At 31.6% G+C, this 24961-nt stretch overlaps 1 protein-coding gene across 1 annotated transcript; it reads left to right on the top strand.

Moving 5' to 3' along the window:
* The first annotated feature begins 571 nt into the window (after window positions 1-571).
* On the top strand, window positions 572-23026 carry LOC132725698 (non-lysosomal glucosylceramidase-like). The gene is made up of 18 exons (XM_060710879.1): window positions 572-868; window positions 4312-4400; window positions 4597-4712; window positions 5533-5760; window positions 7146-7235; window positions 8942-9091; window positions 10016-10118; window positions 10899-11052; window positions 11622-11747; window positions 12677-12846; window positions 13387-13491; window positions 14214-14321; window positions 15248-15399; window positions 16037-16143; window positions 16695-16837; window positions 17514-17623; window positions 18284-18475; window positions 19435-23026. The coding sequence occupies exons 1-18, from the start codon at window positions 690-692 to the stop codon at window positions 19630-19632; spliced, it is 2520 nt and encodes an 839-aa protein (XP_060566862.1). The 5' UTR covers window positions 572-689; the 3' UTR covers window positions 19633-23026.
* The last annotated feature ends 1935 nt before the right edge of the window (window positions 23027-24961 follow it).

Below are 24961 nucleotides of genomic sequence, written 5' to 3'. Positions count from 1 at the left end.
GTGGCCACGAGATAATAAGTCGTGGCCACAAGATAATAACTCGTGGCCACGAGATAATATCTTGAGGCCACAAGATAATAAGTCGTGGCCACGAGATAATATCTTGAGGCCTCAAGATAATAAGTCGTGGCCACGAGATAAAATAAAACTGCAAATGTCACCTCTATGCCACCGTAGGTATATTCTAATAAATGCCTTAATGCTAATATGTTAAGCTAGTTGTAATCAAATCAGATACAATTTGTGGGTGTTTGCCTACTAACTGAAAACAAACTATATATACTTATGTTCAAGGTCTTTCAAATATTTGAAATACCCTGGTATGTTTCATAAAGACTCAAAAATATAACTCTGAATGGAATTTCAATTAAACAAAAGTTATACACTCATCAAATGTTAAGATAAAAATACAGTCTAACAAAATTACTGTAAGAAAGAAAAAGAAATATTTTTACCACAGATATATAAATAATATTAAGCACAAAGCTTATATTTAGCTCCATGTCTTTACTCATTTCAGGCTTACACTATTTAGTGTCTGGATACCTTCGTTCATCAAATCTCATAGTGTAAAAAAAAACACGCTGTCACCGTCAAGCGTCTGCAACAGAAGAATTTTTTAGGGTTTGGTGTTTTATGTTGCTAAACTATTTGTATGAACGATACTAGTTATTAAATTTTAATGTTAAATGTCTACAATGGCAAACAGAAATCCAGAGGATAGTTTTACTACGCCGAAAGCAAAAATACCAGGACTTCCCGATTATGGATGGCGTGTCAATCTCGATCACCAGTTTACAGAAAAATGCAAGCCTTTTCAGTCGCCGAGATTAAGTCAAATTCCGTCTTTAGTCGGCCTAGGGTTAAGGTTTGTTGTTTCAGATGTTATCTGTCATTCCACATTTCATCCAGTGTTTTGCTACTGGGGCCTGGGCTAGTTTTAGTAGTAACTAGATCTATTAAATTTATCTATACGGTAAACTTGGCTTTCAGGTTTTTTTTCCCCAAGGATTTTGGGAACATGACCTATACCCGTGAAATTGAGAACTTCAGTGACGTTTTGTTAAAATTTTGGGAAAATGCATGACTTAAATTTTGCAGTGATTAAATGAATGCAAAGAATCACAGGATGGCATCTTCAAACATTATTTAGCACCATCACAGTGATGAAGCACTTTATTTTCAAAGTTTTTACTATTTTAGACTTTGTTATTCAATATTCTTATTTTGTAACAGTATTGTCATTTGGGAATTTTTTCCTGTGGATTTGGAAAATAATATACTATTTTCAATGGGGAATATGACCGCGTATTAGAGGTGCAACGATACCTTTCGATGCATCGAAAACCAGTTTTATGAGGGCCGATTCGATTCCCGATACCAAGGCTTACAGACACTTCACCCCCCAGACACTTCACCCTAGGCCCTTTTTTGCAGACACTTCACCCCTCAGACAGTTCACCCCTCATTTTAAGAAATTTGATTGAGACACTTCACCCCTCATTTTTTTTTATTTTGTGTTTAACAATTATTTATGTAGATTATGTTAAATACATTCAATAGTGATTGAGTATGTTTATTGTTTTAACCCATTGTCTAATAAATTTTGAGTTGATTCAATTCTTGAAGTTTTGGTACTTAAGTTTGTTTTCAGTTTGATCTTTACCATATAATAATCATTGAGTTACACTCATTTGGTGATGGTTTGTGCTTTAACCTTGTGCTTAATTTACATAACTGGTGCTATTTATTTGTTTAATAAATGACATTATGAATGATCTTTGTATGAAATGCAGGATAATTGTGTCTGATAATGATGATAAATAATTTATATTTACTATATTTTATAAAGCAACCGATTCATTCATTCATATTCATTTATATCATTTTATTTATTAAGAATTTATTTATTAAGAATAAATTTAATTTTCATACAATTATACCATTTTAATTCAATTATCTAATCAATTGTGAGATAACCGTTGAATAAACAACTAATCAACATGTTGAATAAACAAGGTGACATGCAATAAACACTTAATGGATGAAAGTGCTGTGATATATCATTTGGCAATACAACCAATTAACCTAAATCAGCTTTAAACTTAGTAAAAATAAAGGTAATAAGCAAAATTTTTAATCAAATAATACTAAAAATAATAAATATAAACATATATAAGCATTTTGTTGTTGACCAACTTGTTTTATTTACTTTATAGAAAAAAATTGGATGAGGGGTGAAGTGTCTTACTGATTTTGGGGGGTGAAGTGTCTTAACCCATTACTTCATATACACGCCTTTTAACGCCTTTTTCACCCCCCCCCCCCTTTTTGTTGTCTCAAATGGTGAAAAAAATGCCTTATTTAGGCCCCCAACACTTGTTTTTGTTTGAGAAATGTTGTTAAAAAAAATGACCAGTTTTTCGGCGCGGCCCCCCAACCAAAAGATACATCAGGGGGTTGCCAGAAGGGGGATGTGCCCCCATTCTGTTTGGGGGGTTTGAAGGGGGGCGGAGTCCCCCTCATCGCCAAGAAAATTTTGGACTTGTGAGAGGCTATAAATGACCTAAGATTGATCATAAGGTAAGGTGTAACCAACGCTGAAAAGCATTTGACTCTATCTCAATCCATTGAGAAGTTGCAGCACTTTGAAATCAATTATGATGGAAAAAATCAACGCAAAATAGTGATTTTTGGCAATTTTGAGATGTCCCCTCGTTGCCATGGTAACAGAAAATTTAAGCCTGAGCATGTTGTTGCAAGGGCAATGGTCCAGTCAACATTTGTGCCAAGTTTGATTAGTGTTGAAGCAGTTTTTATAGTATTATAGCAATTTGAACTTGTAACGGGAGACTTTTCAATGAAAACAGCCATTTTTCACAAAATGCTCATGAAGTAATGGGTTAAGGGATGAAGTGTCTTCAAAATTTGAGGGGTGAAGTGTCTGGGGGGTGAGGTGTCTTGCTACCGATACCAACTGTAACATTTTCGATTCGATTCCCCACCCAAAAATAAACATGGAAAAAGTGAGAGTTTTAGTCTTTCCCTTCGCGCTTTATCACATTACATACGATTGGCCAGTTAAAACTCGGTCATCCAATCAGTGGGCGCGTAATGTTTTATTTTTTGGCAAACAAGTCAAAATGGCTACCAACATCAATGTTGATAACATGAAATTTAAAAATCGTCCTAAAAAATTAAAATCAAAGGTTTGGGAACACTTTGGGTTTCGGGAAGGCCAGGACATGGATAAAGCTACTTGCAAAATATGCTTTACGGACGTGTCATATCCAAAGTCCGGCAGTATGTCTAATTCAATGCAACATATGAAACAAAACATGATGTGGACTTGTTTGGTAAGCATGACATGCCTAGTTTAAGTTCAGCAAAAAGGTCTGTTTGTAACTTAGTTACTAGACTAAAAAGTATTGTTTGACAACACTGACATTAGGATTGAATATTCATTTTACATATTATGGGAATTATAAACAAAATATCTGAATATCAGTTCTGCAACCTTGTGAAACTTTGTTCATTATTTATATTATTTACTTTACAATTTACATACTTTGTTAAATTCCTAGTCAGCAGAAGGTATCTGTGATAGTCATATTACTGAGATTAATGATTATTTGTCTGATTAGAATTATTGTCCAAATAGACAAGAGATTTTTATTCTCATAAACACAATTATTAAGTCAAATAAGTTAATATAATAGTTATATTACAACAGAAAAGCAAAGCACTAGGTTGAAGGCCACTCACTTTTGAAGCAGACAAGCAGAATTATATACCAAAGATAAATTAGTAATCAGAAATGTATCGAATCGAAAAAAATCGAATCGGAGTGTCTAAAATCGAAATCGAATCGAACATTTGGTGTATCGTTGCAGCCCTACCGCGTATCGGCTATAAATTAAGGCAAAAAATCCATTGTTACAGGTTTGTAAACATCATTTTAGCAAGTAGTCAAAGTGTAAACGATATTGTTCATAAACTCATACAAAATAAGACATAAAAAAAAGCTTTCAAGGCTTTTAAAAGTTTCAGTTAGTAGTTTTCTAATGCACACATAATCATTACTCTAAAATCACAGTGTAGAAACCATAACTATATTGTTGCACATGGGTATTGCATCAGACGCATCACAGCAAATATTTAGTGTTCTCATTTTTGAAGGGGGCAGCTTAGCCTCTCACTATTACTAGCTCTAAATTAATAAACAGGTCAATCTGGCTAAAAACTACAGCCAGTAGAGCAGAGGAGAAACAAACAAAAAAGACTTAGCATTTCATCTTGACCTTTTTTCAGGTACACTCATCATACATTAAAATGTTACATGAAAGGGCGTCGTCCTCACATGGACTTTGTGAATCCTGTATTGCATAAACCAATATATGGTAAGAAAGTTAACATTATTTATTTTGTTTATCTTAAATTAACCAATTGATGAGTGATTGTACATAGTTCATTGTATTTTTTTCAAATCTTTGTTTAGATTTTGATTTTTTTTATGTTTCATAAATATACATAATATGAACATTGAATGGTTAATATGAAAGTACAAAGAAAACAACAAATTTTTTACCTTTACAGGATCACCTCTTGGTGGAATAGGATCTGGAACAATTGGACGTGGATATCGTGGGGAATTTTGTAGGTTTCATATGGTACCAGGAATATATGATTATCATACAGTCCAAGCTGATGCTGTAAGTCAGGAATTCATATAAAAACAACAAGTTGTAATTGTTCCATGTTTGAACTATTTCCTTTAGATATTCAGGAATGATTATAATGTAACTATAGCTGTATTGAAGTTGTATATAAAGACCAGATTTGAATTATCAAAATGCTAATTTCCAAAAGGATAATTTAAGTAATAATACTATATAATTTTGAAGAGTGACCTGGTTCTAACGGTAGAATATGGCCGGCTGTTATTGCAAATAATGCTTCTTTTTATTTTGTTAAGTATTGTTTCATTTCAAATAAAAAAAGATTGTTTAAAATTGGAGTTTTCAGTCATTAGTATCAAATGTGCTTATGTAACATGATCAGACTGAAGAATACATATCCAGCTTTATAATTGCACAGTCTAAGATTATTGATGCCAAAATAATGATTGTGTTTAAAAGTACAGTTACTCAACTTACTGCTGGACTGAAACAAATGTTTATCAATTAATTAAGAACTCTAATGATGATTGCATCCAAAAAGATTTTAGCAGAGTAAAAGTGCCAATATTTTTAACTTGTAATCTGGGAACAAGAAATTAAGATATTTATCTGGTAAAATTTAGCTACTTTCTGTTTCATGTAAATGTTAATTTATATACCCATGCACTGCATTTGTGAAATTTGATGTAATTTTATTACAACAGAGAGAGAGAGAGAGATCAAACCATTCGATGTAGGTTTTTAGCTTTATGCTAATGTTTTAACTAACAAATAAAAATTATTGAATGATAACTACAAAATTTTGTTACCACTAATATATTGAAGACAGTTTCAATTATTTCTTGTTTTGCAGTTTATTTTGTGTATACGTAAAAATGGAGAGACTGTTTACCAGAAGGTATTGACTGGTCACAGAGTTAGTAAATCATTGAAGTCTTGGCAGTGGGAATTTCCTCAAGGTCTAGGTCGAGCCACCTACCAGACACTGTACCCTCGTGCATGGACTGTGTATAATATTCCAGAATTTAAACTTAGATTGATCTGCAGACAGATTTCACCAATAATCCCTCATGATTACAAGGTAACATTTTTTTATCACATATTTAATACATTTGTTTTACCTTTCCAAACAGCAGCTTTATCAAAAATGTCCTATGTCATCAATAATACAATGCCAAACAAACATGTAAAGCAGTAAAGCAACTGTCCACAATTTATGTTGATTTCTTATGAATATTGAAAAAAAATAATATTAATCTGATTTTTATGCCCCCACAATGTGGGAGCATATAGCGTTGCACTTGTCCGTCTGTCCGTCAATACGTCAGTCCGTCCGTCAGTCCGTCCGTACGTCCCGAAATCTTGTGAACGCAACTCCTCTTAAACCGGATGGCAGATTTTGCTTAAACTTACAGGGATGAACAACCTTAATGTGTAGATGGTAGTAAAGGAAGGAATTTTTGCTGCGACCAAATTTAACAGAATTATGGCCCTTTGTTGATTTTTTCACTAGATACTATGTAGAATTTTTGTGAACGCAACTCCTCTTAAACTGGATGGCAGAATTTGCTTAAACTTACAGGGATGAACAACCTTTATGTGTAGATGGTAGTAAAGGAAGGATTTTTTGCTGCGACCAATTTTAACAGAATTATGGCCCTTTGTTGATTTTTTCACAATATACTATGTAGAAATTTTGTGAACGCAACTCCTCTTAAACCGGATGGCAGATTTTGCTTAAACTTACAGGGATGAACAACCTTCAGGTGTAGATGGTAGTAAAGGAAGAAATTTTCGCTGCGACCAAATTTTACAGATTTATGGCCCTTTGTTGATTTTTTCACTATATACTATGTAGAAATTTTGTGAATGCAACTCCTCTTAAACCGGATAGCAGATTTTGCTTAAATGTCCATGAATGAACAACCTTAATGTGTAGATGGTAATAAAGAAAGGAATTTTTGCTGCAACCAAATTTAACAGAATTATGGCCCTTTTTTGATTTTTTCATTATATACTATGTTGAAATTTTGTGAATGCAACTCCTCTTAAACCGGATGGCAGATTTTGCTTAAACTTCCAGGGATGAACAACCTTAATGTGTAGATGGTAGTAAAGGAAGGAATTTTTTGCTGCGACCAAATTTAACAGAATTATGGCCCTTTGTTGATTTTTAGTTTTCAACTTGTGGCACATGTAGTCCAAAAAATATTTGACCTAGAGTCATAAGATTGACAGAACAGTGGCGTGTGGGGGCATCCGTGTCCTATGGACACATTTCTAGTTTGAACTTATATCCAATCAACAAAAATTAAGATATAGGCTTGTTGCAGAAAATTACTAACCATGACAGTTATCTTTTTTTCAATGAAAACAAGGGTCAGTTGAAAATTGTTGAACTGGTATATTTTCTTTAACATTGTGCTACTTGTACTTTAATACAATTAAGGATTACCTCCCTTACAGGACTCCTCTTTTCCTATGACTGCATTTATATGGGAGGTAGAGAATCAGGGGACAGAAAGTTTAGATGTTAGCATCACATTCTCATTTAAGGTAAGACCTTTAGATTTTGAAGTTATGTAGTGGTTAGTTTGATATCAGATTTAACTATGCTTTACATGTAGTTAATGTGATTTATACAGTTTATAAGAACAACACCACCAACAGTTAAAACAATCTGCAATAAAATAAGATTCAGGATCGTACAAAATAACTCAGGACAACTCCAACTACGAAAAAAATCTAAGAAACAGACAAATACGGATGACAGCGAAACAATCAACATTGATGACATTACTACAAACATTCAAGCGCCTATCTCACCTCTACCATCGACACCTGTAAAAACACGTTCACCAGATGCAGTAGCCAGTACATCTTCAACATCTACAGTATGCCTGGATGAAACATTAATGTTTAGTGACACTAATGAACAAATTATTTCCGTATCATCCATCTATGGAACATTCCAAAAATAAGAAAACACGTAACTCAGAAAAACTTTGGTATCTTTATTATTTTGATTATTATATACTATATATACACAATTAACAACTTTCTGGCACTTAGCCAACTCTCATTCTATTTTTAGAAATTTTTGATAATATTTTTGGTAAGTCATGTGACTTACCATCCTATACATTTTCAATACTTCAGACCCAAAATTCTGTTAATTTTTTATCCTGATGAAGACCTCACGGTAGGTCGAAACTGGTAGATAATTAAATAATATAAACATTCCTGGTGTTGACGTGTAATTTTCTTCCTACTTTACCTTATCTTGATAGTTTATAATAAGGTCAAAAGTTGAGGTCAGATTTTGCATGCCCTGATGTATCTTATATGAACATAAAGTTGTGAACAGGTGTTGAACATTGTATGTCTGTTATCTTTTCACATTTATTGAATTATTTCCTTATTACCACACATTTTAATCATAGAATTTGTCAGATTACTTCCATTAGGGAAAATATAATGAGTTTACAATATTGATTTTAACAGCAAACATTTTTAAAATGTTATAAATAAAGATTACACAATTTGAAATTCATAGCAGGGAAAAAATCTGACATGTTTTCACTTTCAAAGTTTTAGATATATTTGTAATTTACAGTAAGATAGTCTGCTTTATTAGTTACTTAATAATTTTACTTTAAAATAAACTTTGATGTGTATGTAGAACTGAACTAGATAAAATTCTAAGTTTAATATTTTTTTGTGTGCCCTCTATTGTCCTCTATTGTAATGCTATAAAGCACAACTTAAATTAATAAGACATTATAATTATTAACCTCCTGAATTTTTCAAATGTACATGTCCATCTTTCATTTATAGTAATTATTATAATTAATTTTAAAGGCATGAAAATTTGAAGATGGTCAGCCAACAGTACAGAGCCTGTTCAGAACGACGTGCAGGTTGACCTGGCTCTATACTGTTGGCAAAGGTTTATGACAGGGTGGTCGAGTGGTAAATGCATCAGACTCCTAATCTCCGGATTGGCATGGGCTCAAAACCCATCAGGGGCAAGCCATTGCTTTCTTGAGCTAGAAGTTTTACACTCATTGATAAGTACTGGTATGTTCCAAGAACGGATAAGATGGTGTTTCAATAAGCTTTTAGCTTACAACACAATCAAACTAAAATAAATTGGTAAAAATTTAAGGCTTATCACTTTAGGTTTCAGCAGGGTAAAAGTTAATAATCTATATACAATGTAGTATACATATAGAACATTTAGATACAACATTTATTCACAGAATGGAACAGGTGGAAAAAGGGATCATGCAGGTGGATGTTGGACAGAATCATTTGAGAACAAAGAAGATGAAAGCACTACCTCAGGTGTAATGATCCATCAAACTATGTATGATATGTCATGTACATATGCTATAGCTGCAGTCAAAAAGGTAAGTCATTGTGCATATCCTCCTCCTTGATGATCTCATTCATTGTTGACATATAATGAGCATCTCTCAAAATAAATTTTGTTTTATATAAAAAAAGAAGCAAAAAAAGAACCCTACATATTTTTCAAAAATAGCGTGGTATGAAACAGTTGTACTAACCGGACAACCACCAAACCCCAAAAAAGCTTAATTTGTTCATTGGTTGAAAATCTATCAATCACTTTTTTAACAGCAATAAATGAATGTTTCTTCTATCAAAAATTTCAAGAATGCCGACTTTGAAAGTTTGGGCGTTAAGAGTGCAATACCTGACCTGATATACATGTACCATCATTTGCAGAGTAAACAATAGAATATCCAAACTTAAGCATTTACTGCTGAAATATTGTATATAATGTTAAAAATGAAAAATTAAAATACCCAAGCATTTAACTGAATTAAATCATATCATGTACATATCTGTCCGGACACATGGTACTGTAGTGTACTCAATTTAGGTAGTTTTGATACCCTCTTTGACAAGCCTTAGATATAAGTGTCAATATAGTCAGAAATAAACAAGCTAGTGTGTTAGTTAGGTGAAGAACCTAACTGTACTGTGTCAAATTTTCAGGCCTCTAGATTTGAAATTATGAAATCTGTATGAAAAAATGTTCAAAAAGTGTCCGATTCATGGTCCCCAACCAGTATGTTTTCTTATAAAATAGGTAAAAAGAATATGATAGTTTTCTCAGAAGTGAAGGTTTCTCTACTTCTCCTGGAATATTTGATGTGAGATAAGATGTAAACCATACTAATGAAAAACCTTGGCAGCCCCCTTCCTCTTTATCATTATAATGTCAAAACAAAAACAAAACAATTTTATTACTCTTTGTATTAAATAAAAATTCACTGAAAGTAAATTTCATATTTTCATATTAACAGGATGGTGTAGACGTGAGTCATTGTCTGAACTTTGACCCCCATGGTGCAGGCACTGAAGTATGGAATGAACTAAACTCTCATGGAAAACTGGATTCCAAAGAAGGTTTCACAAGTTGATTACATCTTTAAAATATTTAACCCTTCGATAATGATATAAGGTGTTTACTGTTGAAGAGTCTTGAATTTTTTGTTAAATTCCAATTAATTTCTGCTTTCTGTTTTATTGGATGCACATGTGCCAATGTTGAACTAATGAAACACAATTGCAAAATGACAGATAAGTCTGAAATATTCATTCGTACATGCTCCATTGTCATCTCTGAATCTCTTTGTTTTTAAATATTTATGTACAAGTCCAATTCTAAAAATTGAGTCTGAGATAATCTTTTCCAAGCTAAAACATATTCTATTCATAACTTATATTCTATGTATAACATCTGCGAGGTTGGTCCACCAAACTCACTGTCCTAGATAAGTAATCAGTAACTACTGATTTCTCTACAAGTGACTGACTTCATCAGTGAGAGACAAATGATCATTAGACTAAATGTCTGAGATAAGTTATCATGGGGAAAATCTCTCTCCCTTATCAAGTTAACATTTCATTTGTTTTCAAATTTTTGATGTTGAGACTTTTAATTACTATGTTCAATAACAAAGAAATTATTTGTAATCTTTGATACGTATTTCATGCATATTCACATTTTAATAGTAGAAGTCAAATTTTAGACAGTTCCTTGAGTGGTCTCTCAATACAATGTTGACTGTATTCAAATAGTGTCTTTCAAACCTTTGATTAACGTTTTTGCAAACAGCTATTTCATGAACATTTTTATATGAAAAGCATTTAGTAGACAAGAAAATATACATTTTGTTATTTTAGGAACAAGTGAGAAGACAAGGAAAGGTAAAGAGATTGGAGCAGCAGTATCATCAATGTGTACAGTAGCTGGGGGTTCAACAAACACTCTTGAATTTAGTCTCGTCTGGGACATGCCAGTTGTTATATTCAGGTCAAAGGAAGTGCAATATACAAGGTATAAATAACATTGTCATGTGCTTTTTTGTGTAGCCCTGGCAGTTATTACTTGTTTATTTCTATCTGTGTAGGTCGTTGACTTTAAACCACTTGCCCTCACCACTGTGGGTTCAAATCCTGACAGGGACTTTGAATTCTTTCATGTGAGGAAAGCTATCCAGCTAGCTTACGGAACATTGGTGGTTCTATTCAGGTTCCGATTCGTGCTTGAAGTAATGTACGGAAGACCTGAGGTCTTCCTCCACCAGTAAAGCTGGAACATTGCCATATGACCTATACTGTGTCGGTGTGATATAAAACCCAATCAAACAAACATTCAAATCTCTCTGTGTAGAGCTTAACCAGTCTGCATATTTAATCAGTCTGATCAGATTCTAGTGCACTGTTGGCTTTTCAAATTTGTTAACTTTTATATTTGAAAACACAATACTTGCAATACCCAGTTCCATTTCAAAGTAAGAACTCATTAAACAATATAAACAGGTGAACATTAAGTTGATTTCTATTTCAGTTGTTTTATATTACATCAAACAGGCATGTATTTATTTATATTGTGATATGTTTCAGGCGTTATGCACGTTGGTTTGGGAAGTCAAGAGACAAGACTCCACAAATGTCAAGCTACTGTCTACAAAATTACAAAATGTGGGAGGAGAAGATTGAAGCCTGGCAAAATCCCATATTAAATTGCAGGTATAATGATGTGGGAGTATTTTTTAGCTCAACTTTTTGAAATAGGGAGACCTTATGAACTGTACAGGTGCGTAGTTGCTGTCACAATTTGGTTAAATTTTTGCAAAGAAGATGGTATTTCCAAAATTATTTTTAGGGAATGAGTTGAAAGCATGATATGAGGCCACTGTCTAAGGCTCATAATTATAGCATGAGTTTTGACATAATTATGGTCCTTTTTAAAATCTACATTACTCAGACTCTAATTTGACTATCAAGCACTGAAAAATGTCAAACATGCTTTCCTACTGACAGCTCTGGTGAATTTCTAATTGTGTGTCCCAAATATTGAAAATTATGATTTGTGGATTTTTAAGTTTTATTATCAAGATTGTCACTGTTATGCATTGATGTCACAGTAGAATGTTGCACAAATCACATCTCATTGAGATTTCCCTTGAAATGTGAGATAACTTTTGTTTGCTTAAATTTTAGCCAATAAGATATTGAATTTAAGTCACAAATATTTTCTCATCTCAAAATAATAGTTCACATAGGGGCTCTTGAGATCTTTCTATACCAGTGAAGCTAGAAAGTCATTACAATTTTTACAGTATTTTTGTGACTTAAAACCTAAATAATATGAGCCGCGTCATGACAAAACCAACATAATGCGTTGGCCACCAGCATGGATCCAGACCAGCCAGCGCATCCGCGCAGTCTGATCAGGATCCATGCTGTTCGCTTACCGACTCTATTACAAGTAGAGAAACTGACAGCGAACAGCATGGGTCCTGATCAGACTGCACTGATGCGCAGGCTGGTCTGGATCCATGCTGGTCGCAAACCCACTATGTTGGTTTTGTCGTGATGCGGCTCATATTATCTGTATTATAGATATATTAAGTGAAATGGTAAAGACATAACAATTCATACATTTTTCTGTACAGTGAAATACCCAACTGGTACAAGTCATTTTTATTCAATGAGTTATATTATGTGGCTGATGGTGGCACTGTTTGGCTTGATGCAATGTTCGATGATGGTGAGGGGGAAGTAGAAGACAAGTCTGAAGTACATTCCATTGTGCAGGAGTTTGGAAAATTTGCCTATCTTGAAGGTTTTTGTGTTTTTCACATTGGCACACTTATTTTTCTCTCTCTTACAATGAAGATTAATGTTATGTATCTTTTATTAAGTTAACAATATAATATGTAATGATGATATTGCCATTGCAAAAGCTCTTATCCCTCCTCACTTTTGTGGAATGGGAACTAAGCAGCTTGTAACAGACAGTAATGCATAGATGAAAAGATCTAAGGCTTCATTATAACAGATCAAAGAAAGAATAAAAAGTGTTAATTTGATTCAGAGAAATGTCATTAAACAGGTCCCTTTTGTAATCATTAATGTGAATATTTGTATACATGTATTGTGTCAACTTCCATAAACAAATTGTGCTGATTTGAAAAGAAAAATTAGTTTATATTTGTGCATATCTCACATTAGATTAATTAAAAAGAGGCAAAAATATAAATATCTGAAAAAAGATGCTTATAAAAATATGTTCTTATATTCTACATGTAATTGGTACCATAAAATGAGAAAACTAAACTTTATTGTACTGATGACTTTATATTCTATATTTGTACATTTATAGGTCATGAATACCGCATGTATAACACCTATGATGTTCATTTCTATGCATCATTTGCTCTGATCATGTTATGGCCCAAGCTGCAACTCTCACTACAATATGATCTAGGTGAGTTACCTCCCTTCAATAAGTAATGTATGATAATATGAATGGATTACCATAAAGCATTTGTCTGTAAACCAAAAATTGTCTTAAAAATGTATTTTTACATGAATTATGAAATTATTTAACATACATTTGTTATACATTTGTTTAACTATACAGCCAAACTTGTATTCGGCATCTGGCCAAGTGATACACCAAAATTCGATGCTTTTTACAACAGTATCTTAAGACAAAGCATGAGAAAAAAAAATCAACATTTAATCATGATATCTTTCCTTTGGAGAAGAGGAGTCATTTATATATACATTGTATATATATATATCAATCATTCAGCTGTTATTTATAAAATAAGCATCCTATCTAAAGTACAAATACAAAGCATTTTAGATTAATGTTTCATCAGAATGATTATTTGTGATATGATTTTAGTTGAGGTAGAGGCATGTCAAAAATACCAAACACTTGCAGTACGCTTGAATATTACACAGACTGTAAGATTTGTCAAGGGATACTATAAGAATATCGATGTTATAATTTCAATTTTTAGCTTTTCAGTCATAATATAGGTCATTTCATTATCAAAATTCCAGCTGCTTACACTGTAAAGACTTGCAAGATAGCCTGGCTCAACAAATTTGCTGTTGACTTTGCATAAAATAAATTGGAATTCATGATTACAGCTAGGATGACAGGGATATAACATTTATAATTATTTTGTTTTGCAGGTAAAGCTGTAATATCAGAAGACCAGGAACGGATGAAGTTCTGTATGGGTGGTTCAGTGGGCGACCGCAAAGTTTTAAACACAGTACCTCATGATATGGGAGATCCAGGTAATATCTAGAAACATTTCAGTTATTTAAATCTAAGCTTACTAGCTGAAACAGATTCTATACTTGTGACCATTGCAGACAAAGATAAGAAGGTACTGCTTGATAGTGGTTTGCACTATTTGCTATTCCATCAGTATAACTTCTAAAATTTCTTTAAAAGTAAAGAAGGACTCTTTTAAAGTGAGGAATTATTACATTAAAAACTAAAAGATGAAAATGTTCATTTAAGATATTATATTCCAAGAAAAAGACTGGTTTGAGGTTTTATAGTTTATGGTTTAATACATAATTTGGTGAATTTTAGACTCTAATTAAAAGTTTGTTGTTTTATAGTTTATACAAATGTCTTTAAACTTTCAAGCAGTACTACAGATAACTGTAGACAGGCATATTATATATCTGTAAACTTCAGGTATAAAAAATCATCTATAATAAGGAAATATGGAGATGATTTTAAGTCTTGTATTCAAATTAAATGTCAAGGTCTAATGGGAAAGGAGAGCAAATGGCATTTGCCTCAGAGCTTTTTAAACTCAAAGTCCCATATAGGGCATCAGATGTCACAGGATGAGGAAAATATACAATCCAATGTGGGATCCTCATTATACTGTTCTGTGACTCTACAATTGATCTACCAAAAAGTATACAAAGCTTCTCCCTAATATAAAGAAACCATTCCATACTATGGCAGTCATCAAATTTAGCCCATGGCAAGTAAAAATAAGTTCGGGCCAGTGTAAATTTATAGAAAATTTAGTTAAATATATAGTAGAATAAATTCATAACTGGAATTCGGGCCAGTAAATTCAAAATCTTAAATTCAATGACTGCTATGATGTAACAATGTCTCCAAATCCTTTTTTCTTGTAATGTACTTATGGTCATAAACATTAAATAAATTTATATTTTATCATGATAATCAACAGAGGATGAACCATGGGTTAGAGTGAATTCCTACAACATACATCCAACAGTAGACTGGAAGGATTTGAATCTCAAGTTTGTTCTTCAAGTGTACAGAGATTACTTCGCCACGGATGATAAAGCCTACCTTGAGTACATGTATCCAATTATGAAGGTATGATTTAATTAAGATACCTAATTAAAATCAATGCATGGTTGAAAAAACCAATTAATAAGTTGTAATTGGATAATCTTGTGTTTAATACAAGTCATATACCTGAGATGATCTGTGGTTCTTGCTTCCTCTGATATACAGCTATTAATAGCATCATCTGTATGGCAGTTTATTATGTTAATATATGAAAAATGATTTATTTCCCTTTAATTCATATTTTACACTATATACTTAAGTTGGAAAGAATCCTACCTGTATAAATTATTAATGATTAAGTACTTGCAGTGAATAGTGATAAAATAAAATCTGCTGGTCCTGACTTAGAATGGCATACTTTGTTTGTATTAAGCTGTACAGTATGGTATGGATATACTAAAACAGATTTTTGAAAGTATGCTCGCCCATAAGGTAATTATTCCAGAGGCGAGGGTTAGACACCTAAACACACCCAGAGGAAATAATAAAAAATGTTTAATTCAATTTGTTCGTGCAATTTACAGAAAAGATATACATGTGTAAAGGATTTATGTTTGTTATGAGTACAGAATGTGGTGCTATAAATTACTCTACTTCATTTCAACCTTGGATATATTGAGTGATGTGCCTATTCACTTAAAGTATAACTTGTGGTTTACAGGTTTTGATGGAGAGATCATTACAATGGGATAAAGACAACGATGGTCTTATAGAAAATGGTGGATTTGCTGACCAAACTTTTGATGCCTGGGTTGTTCATGGAGCCAGGTATTCATTTTAATAATTCATTTTATTTTAGACACAGCTAAGTAAAGGAGGCATTCCATGGCTTTTATATGTCATCTTGTAATTTTACAGATAAGGGTAGCTATGAGTACCAGGTATGGTAATTTCTAAGAAAGTTGCATACCAAACATTCATGAGGGGTTATAGACTTCAGTGTTAAAGCCTCTTAAAAACACAAATTGTTGTCTGAATTACTGCCTGTTTGTTTATTAACTGTGGCTTGCAAATATGAATTTTGATATCCATTATTCACACTTATCTAAAAAAAAATTTCTAGTGACTGTGTTGCTGATTTAAGTCTTAAATTAACAGACTTCAACAGAAAGAAACCAAAAACAAGAAATTAAGCACATCCTAGAAGGTGTGTAGTGTAGTAGAACATATTCCATATAATGTTTTACAGATAAATCATTGAGTAGTTTTTAACATATAGAATTGTCACTTTTTACCATGTGCAAGGAATAATAATCTGTTATTTTTCCCAATGTTTATCACAAATTGTCTTTGATCTTTTGTATATATTCAATTTTCAGTGCATATTGTGGGGGTTTATGGCTTTGTGCTTTAAGAATGTTTGTGGAATCAGCAAAAATTCTAAATGAGAAAGAAGACCTGGAAAAGTACACAACTATTCTAAATAAAGCCAAAGAATCATATGAAATAAAACTGTGGAATGGTAAATTATTTTTCTTATACTGTATTTGTACTTGTATCATAGAATTTGGAGACTTTACAATTGAAAACATGTCAGAGTTAAATCGTTCACCAATACCTGCACAGTGCGTTAACTGAAGTACAGGTATTTGTTATCTACACTCTCTGTCTATCTAGAGCATGCTCATTGATTGGCTCATTTTTCCTGGGGTTTACTTAATGTGATGACAGGGAAAGAGATGACAATAGAAAAGTCATAATCAGATGGTCATACATTGGTTACTTTTTTTCTGGGATTTAATATTGTGACGACAGGGAACCTGTTATTATTTTTGCCTATGATACTAAAGATAAAGAACATCAAAACACTCGACAATCAAATTTATACTCGGGGGTCCTAACCCTCCTCTTGTACCAATCAGATAGACTCATGTTTGGATGCTCTTTCTATTACATAATGTTATTAATAATCAATAATCTGGTATTATTATAGAGTGCACTTGATTTCCTAAAGAAAAAAAAGCTTTAAAGTTGACACATGTCCTTAATCAATTTCCTTAGAAAAGTTGTTAGAAGTGATATAAAAAAATGCCTTTTAAAGTAAAGATTAAACTGCTCATGACATAAAAAAATATTTTATGTGAAATTGTCCAAGCCATACATGAGTGTTACTAATCATGATAGTTTTGTATTGACAGGTCATTACTACAACTATGACTGTAGTACATGTGGTAACCATGACAGCATTATGGCTGACCAGCTAGCTGGTAACTGGTACATGAAGGCATCCGGCATCATTGATAATACGGTAACAACACTTCTATTTTACCTATTTCTGGCATGATTATTCATAGACTGCATATGATAACTATCCTTTTCACATCAACATGACAGTCTGTTAAGGTTTAGCATTTTCATTTCATAATTTAGGTGTTCTTTTGTAACTTCACACACATCATGTGGATCATGGTTGTATTTCATTGAAAGAGACAAATAACTCTAACATGTATTTTGAATGGATTCTTCCCCTTTGCTGCCTTTTATCAGTTCTTCTTTTTAAAAATTGAATAAGTTGCCAGATGAAAATGCAACCCATTGTCCACTTCTGTTTCAAATGATTAATATTGAATTGTGAAATGTTATATTTACTATAGTAAATGAGGCTAGTAATTGAACTGAATGTAGGGTCACATAATTAAACTGGCTTTAAAGTGAAGTAAACGAAATTATCCTTTGCTTAGGTTATTTCACCTTATGTTCAGTCTATCATTTACACACTGTTACCAGATTTTTGTTGTCTTAATTGTCTGCTATTTCTGATATTTTTCAACTTAATAATGAATATTTGGTTACATTGATGTTAAACTAACATCAACAAGACACTTGATTATTTTATAATGATTCTGTGATGTTATAATAAATAAGACAATATTGACTGTGAAAATTATCTCAATTTATGATGTTTTAGGTATTCCCAGAGGATCATGTAAAGACAGCATTGAAAACTGTTTTCAAGAGCAATGTGATGGGCTTTGCGGATGGAAACATGGGAGCTATCAATGGAACACGACCAGATGGTCAGAAGGATATAACTAGCTGTCAGTCAGAGGAATTCTGGACAGGCGTTACATCAGGTCTGGCTGCACAAATGGTTCAAGAGGTACTCAACATATTTTTCTTCCCCAGATTTTGCTCCTCATTGCTGTGGGTTCAAATTAGATCTGGTTATCATTGCTGAAAATGTATCATCATATTATTATGATATCTTGGTTGTATCAGGATATATTATCATGATACTTACATTAAGGCAAAATAGATGTAAATGACAATGCTCAAGTATTTCTATGATTATAAGATGATACCAAAATTCTGTTTTATATCTTGTCGTGGTGACTAGATCTTGACTAGAACAAACTTTAAATCACTAAATGATTATCTACACATCATCTCCTCTGCCTTCTGATATATCATAAAATGATAATAATTCCCAGACTCTGGAACTACAGCAATGTTTAAACAGTTAAGTCAGATTTTAAAAGGAATATATTGCCATGTATTAATACCCCAGATGACATTTATAGTGCCACTGCGACTGGAAAGTTATAATGATAATTTTGGCTAATTGTATCTGCATTTGTTTGTTGAATATATTCTTATTTATGAATACCATTTTCAATCTACTGTCTAGAATATAGGGTTAGAGATTATAGCTCAAACTCAGATCTCAGGTATTTGATTGGTCAGAAACTTGCACTGACTTTACACTGACCAATGAAATTTGTGACTTTTGAGATGGAGCTTTGGTAAATGATATATAATCTGGAGGCCAGTTCAAATGTAAAGATAAGTCAGACAGTACTGATAGAAATGATTTTTGCATTTAAATTCTAATTTCAAGTGATTCATTAAACCTAAATCTATAAATAGCAACACATTTTGTACACCTTATTTGTCAGTGATAAATATGGCATAGACCTTGTATGCAGTTTGTTATGCTACCATAATGTCCTGAGCAAAGCTTATAAAGTCATGTGCCTCATAATCTGTGATTGGTTTGTCTCAGATTTACTTTAAGAATTGTGTGCTTTAATAAATGTCAAATTTTGGATCTGTATTCAGGGCATGTTAGACGAGGCATTTAAGACGGCATGGGGAAATTATAATGTCTGCTGGGAATGGCTTGGATTCATGTTTCAGTCCCCTGAAGCATACATGACAAGTAAACATTTCCGTTCATTGGGCTACATGCGGGCATTGGCTGTGTGGTCGATACAGTGGGCCTTGGAAAAATATCATCCTCATCTGTTTAAAAGTTGATGATCTGTGATCTTTAGATAGATAGATAGTTAACAACAAATAGGTAGAAAATATTTGGTATAGAACATTAACTTTGGATTTATAGGAAAATCATTCATCAGGGATTAACCAAAGATGTATTTCGTCTTTTTAAGTTTTTCAAGAGTTGAATGAATTTTATTTCTTAAAATTATGTTATCCTTTCATCCTTGAAATCCAACAATTGAAAGCTTTAGACTTTGGTAACTTGAAGTCCAAATTTCTTTGATCTTTTGATTTTATAATGATAATATATGTCTTTCTGTATGTTGTGAATTAATTGTTTCACAAATGTAAGACACAGTGTGATCATTTTTATTTTTTTTACTCTTCTTTCTGGCTGTTGGTTTAAATGGACATTTTAATTTTTCTATATAAGGTAACTATATAGCTAGTTAATGGAAGATCTATTGCAAAGCCCAACTTTGCCTAAAATAATGCTCATGTTGGGGCATATATTATCAGCATCTATTTTTATAAATCTGGTAAATCCCCATATTATTGTAACATAGTCACCTAAACTTACTTAAATCCCACCTAAATTATGTAACATTTTTATGGATGATATGGGTTAAGTCAAGTTACAAACTTAAGATATAAATTGTACTGTACTTCTAGCTTGAAAGTTAAAGGCACTTTATGCCTCATAAACAAATAAATTTTAATTTTTTAGAAGAGACAAACTTGAAATTTATAATATTGAAATACAGGTAACTGTTTTAGAGCATGTTAGATGTTTGTTACCTGAAAAAAGTATCTAGTGATGAATATGAAATAATTTGTGATGAAAGTAGCTAAATGTAAATAAAGTGGTATTTTGACTTCCAAAGGTTTTGAGTTATAAAAATAAAAACATACCTGACACATAATAGGTCTTAAATAATATGAACATTTGTTATTGCTATCCTGTATGTTTAGATATTTTAGCATGACTATTTTAAAAGTTGTATAATTTTGCTGTACATCTCTGTGTTGGTGTATGAGTAAAACATATCATAAAAGTTTTACACACATCTTCATTTCTCATTAACCACTGAAGGTACTCGTTTGAAATATTACACATCTTCAGGGTCACGATTGTGGGTCACTGTTTAAGACCCACAACTCTAAACATGGAACTTTACAGACTTATACCTTTCTGAACTGAGAGGGTCTTAACCTCTTACCATGCTAAATATCTTAAAATGACCTAGCCCTTCTTTTATTCTGGACAAAACTGTTAATTATTTTTTTAATCTGGAGAAAATTTTGAAATATATACTGGCTGTATAAAGAACAGTCAAGACCATGATCATACGGCACAGAGGTGCTGGCTAATCTTGGTATATACTTGTCATATGGGTAGATACAGTCGCTGCCAGCATATTTGCAGGAGGCAAGTTAATTTCAAGTTGCAGTAATTAAATTAATCATGATCTCAATTTTTTTTTTTTAGGATTAATAATTTATATTGTCCAATGAAATAATAGAGTTTATAGAAATGAACCATCGGCCAATTACATAGTTTTTTTTTATGAAAAACATGTGAAAATTGTGTCAGTTATTTTTATCTAAGATGCTTCTTTAATGTAAAGAATCGTCTGTTTTTAATTGATAGTTCAGTAATATAACTTAACTACGGAAGTTTAGTGGTTGTGCTATATTCAATCAAAATTATAATATACCTAGCATTATATATATATTTATCTATGCAGTCTATAATGATCTTTAACTATCACTCAAAATGTCAATATTGCTAAGAAACAGCATTTATTAGTAAAGCTCATTATTCAATGCTTTGTCAGAAACACATCATGTACATGTATATAAAGTGTTTTGTTAATCTCTTACTATTGATAGTCAATTACTATGAATTATCTTTCATTTTCAACTACAGTAGTCCTGCCTTTTTATACCTTTATCAATTATTAATGATAAGCTATAGTATTCACAACTACCTTTTTAAATCTTGATATGCATATTATAAATATTTAGGTCATAGAATATTAGACAAAGTTCTAACACAAGCTCTTCTTTAAAGTTTTGAAATTTTGAAAAATTTATGATGTCTAGAACTGATTCAAATGTTGTATATTTGGGTTTTTTTTGTCCCCTTTTTTCTTGCACATACATGTATACTTATTACATTTCTAGCTTGTTATATTTTCATATGATCAAACTCAGTTTGACAACATTTTAGCACAGGTATAGTTAAACATTAGGCATTTTTTTAAAATTCTAATACCTCTTTTGCTAAATTCTGTATAGCATTCTATTTTTGATATTTTGTTCACTTCTAAGGCAATTTTCTTTAATCTTATACTTCTTTTGATATGTTCTAGCATTCTGTAAATTTCTTCATTTCTTTTTTAATGTCAATCATGTATATGTAACCTGTTTTCTCTTCTGACAATGCTTTTAACTTTTTTTATTGTAAATTTGTAATTTTGAGAGGTGATCATTGAGAGAATAGAGTGAATGTTTCACTGGTATTCTTAATATATCTGCAATATTATGTTATATGTATAGTTTAATTTCTTATTATACATATGTATATGTTTATTACTTAATATATGTGATTATACAGGTGTATATGATATGTCATTTTTTGATGGGAGGGCTTTTGTCTGGGAGGGCTTTTGTTCGTTTCCCATATATAATGTTAATAAAATAAATTAGTAATGTGTATTCTTATTATATTTTTGAGACTTTTGAAATGTCTTTAAGAATATACTTTTTTTGACACATTACATTTTTAAATTTTTTGATTGTATATTAAAAGATAAAGGTAAGGAAACATGATCAGGTTTGGTTAAGATTTTCTGTGTTGAATTCTTGAAAGTAAAAAAAAAAAAATTACATGTATTTCCTTTTTGTGTTTGATAATTTTAACACTGATTTAGCAAAGAAATTGTTCAGCTATGCTTTGTGTGTGTTATGTTTTTACTGTAAGAAAAGAATATTGAAAACTTTATCACAATGAAAAAATCAGTTGCATCAAACAAACTTTGCTTAACATTATTTAATTCTTACCATTGGATTATAATTTTGCATTTCTATTTGTTTTGTTTCTTTCTAATTGTTAAACTTTGGCATACATGTATTTGTTGATTTAATGCTTTGATTAACTATTTAAAACAAACTTGGTAAAATATTATTACATGACTTTCTGAGTTATACTATTTTGGCGGATGTTGACCAAAAAAAAACCCAATTCATTAATTTATCAAACTATAATGCACACCAGAATTAAGTGTACTTTTATATTCTATATGCAGTGTACTTTTGATAAGCCAATCACCCGGAAATTGTTCAATTATTATCGTGAAGAAAGGACTTAGTTTATTATTTTCTTTATTTTTGTAAAAAAAAAATAAAGCTGAAATTTGAAAAAAAACCACATTATTTCCATGTTGAAGATTTGATGTACACTCCTCCAAATCCTTAACCTACTGAATTTCTTGATCAGTGTTCTATTTTGGAACTGTCCATTATAAGTTTTTGGGAAACAAAGATGAAGATATTAAGTTTGTCTCCCAGTAGTGAAGATCAGACTGAATGATGCACGAAAGCTGGAAAGTCTCTGTATAACCTTTATATTGTTGATATGACTAAAAATCCAACAAAAACTACAAAACATGGACATCATCTTAGCATGTGATAAATGTATTAGAAATGATCTGTTGGGTAGTACTTTTCAACATGGGTTAACTTAGATTTGGTCATATGCAATAGATGACAAGTAGAGCTTAAAAGAAGAAACAAAAAATCAGTTTTGACTTGAGAAATATTAACTGCAAATTCTTTGGTAGATTCTTGGATTAGGGATACAGGTGCTGTGTTGTTGATCATGATGAAATTATTGAACAAGAAATATATGTTACCATATAAACTAGGAGAGAATTTCAGGGTCTAGTGCAAGACTAGCTGTTTTATAAATAAAGCTTTGAATTAAAAATAGCTATAAAAATAACAGTTATTTTCTGATTTTTGTTTAGTTAGTTTAGTTGATTTTTTTTTTACAATGTGTTCATCAATTTAAATCAAAACAGTCACATTTTAAAGTATTGGTATCTGTATATGGCATTCCTTTATTTATTTTTTTCTTTATTTTTTGTTTCGTAGTTCTAATAAAGTATAGGTTTTATGTTTGTAAAGTGTTCTTTGTGTTTTTGTTGTTTTTTTATTAAGTTGAATAAGACATATTTTATTAATATATAAATTAAAATGCATTTAATCAAAGATAGTAAAGTTACTTTTATATAATCATTTATAAAGCACTAGAGATGCATCCCCCCAGATTTGCCAAAATATTTTAAGAAAATCAAACTTGAGAAAAATGTACTGAATTTTTTTTTAAAAAAAGGACTGAAGATTCAAATTATAATTTACACACTATATGCAATTGATGGCTGATTTTGCAGTATTAATCTCCGTATTTCTACTGCATGACTAATACAATAAGGGCTGTTTTTTGCATATTTTGACATCTTGTTGGTAAATTAACACAGATTTTAAGTGCCTTTTTGCAATGTGTAAATAACTTTCTCAATTCACTTCACAATATTTTACTTTCAATACTTTTTCAATTTTTTTTTGAAAATTCAAGTGAATCTTGAGGCGTGCTGCTTAAGGATGGCACTTAGATGATAAATTTTCTTAGCTAAAACAAATTAAATCTATATACCTATAGGCTATTCTAAGGTTTTTTTACTACAATTAAAATGTGAAGAGGTCAGTTACTTACTGAAATGACTTTTATTTTAATGTTTTTATGGTCTTTCCCATGAACAACCAGGAATAAATTTGTTATCATTGTAAATGGTATACATTTTTTGGAACTGGGATTCAAAGTTGGCGTCAGTTTGACGCCTTTACATCATCTTTATTATTCATCAACTGACAAAGCTACAAAAACATGTGATAAAAGTGAAACATGTGTTGACAGATTGCATTTCTTTTTGAATCTCTTCATCATCGGGCCTGGGGTTACAAATTCACATAGTTTTTTCTAGATCTTATATGAATAATTAACACATGTTGTCACCTTAGTGCAGAAATGGGTTAAGTTGTTCTAAATTTAATAAGAGTTAACCAGTTATTGCACTAAGGTGACGATGTGTGACCTGTAATATTGAGTCTGTTTTAGGAAAGTTTGGTGTTTCTTTCGAGGATATCAACCCCTTATATGATTATATACTTGTATGTAGGATAGATTGAAGCACCAATAAAACATCTTATCATACTTGCCAAACATTATTATTATATACCTTTTACTTGGGTTATAATTATTTTATTATATATTTCATGTAAATTCCTATCTTTCATTTTG

This window comes from Ruditapes philippinarum, unplaced genomic scaffold (genome assembly GCF_026571515.1).
Source record: "Ruditapes philippinarum isolate M1 unplaced genomic scaffold, ASM2657151v2 ctg1373_1_1_1_1, whole genome shotgun sequence".
Taxonomy (NCBI): domain Eukaryota; kingdom Metazoa; phylum Mollusca; class Bivalvia; order Venerida; family Veneridae; genus Ruditapes; species Ruditapes philippinarum.
Note: the sequence above shows the minus strand (reverse complement) of the source record. Positions and strands in the feature narration are given on the sequence as shown.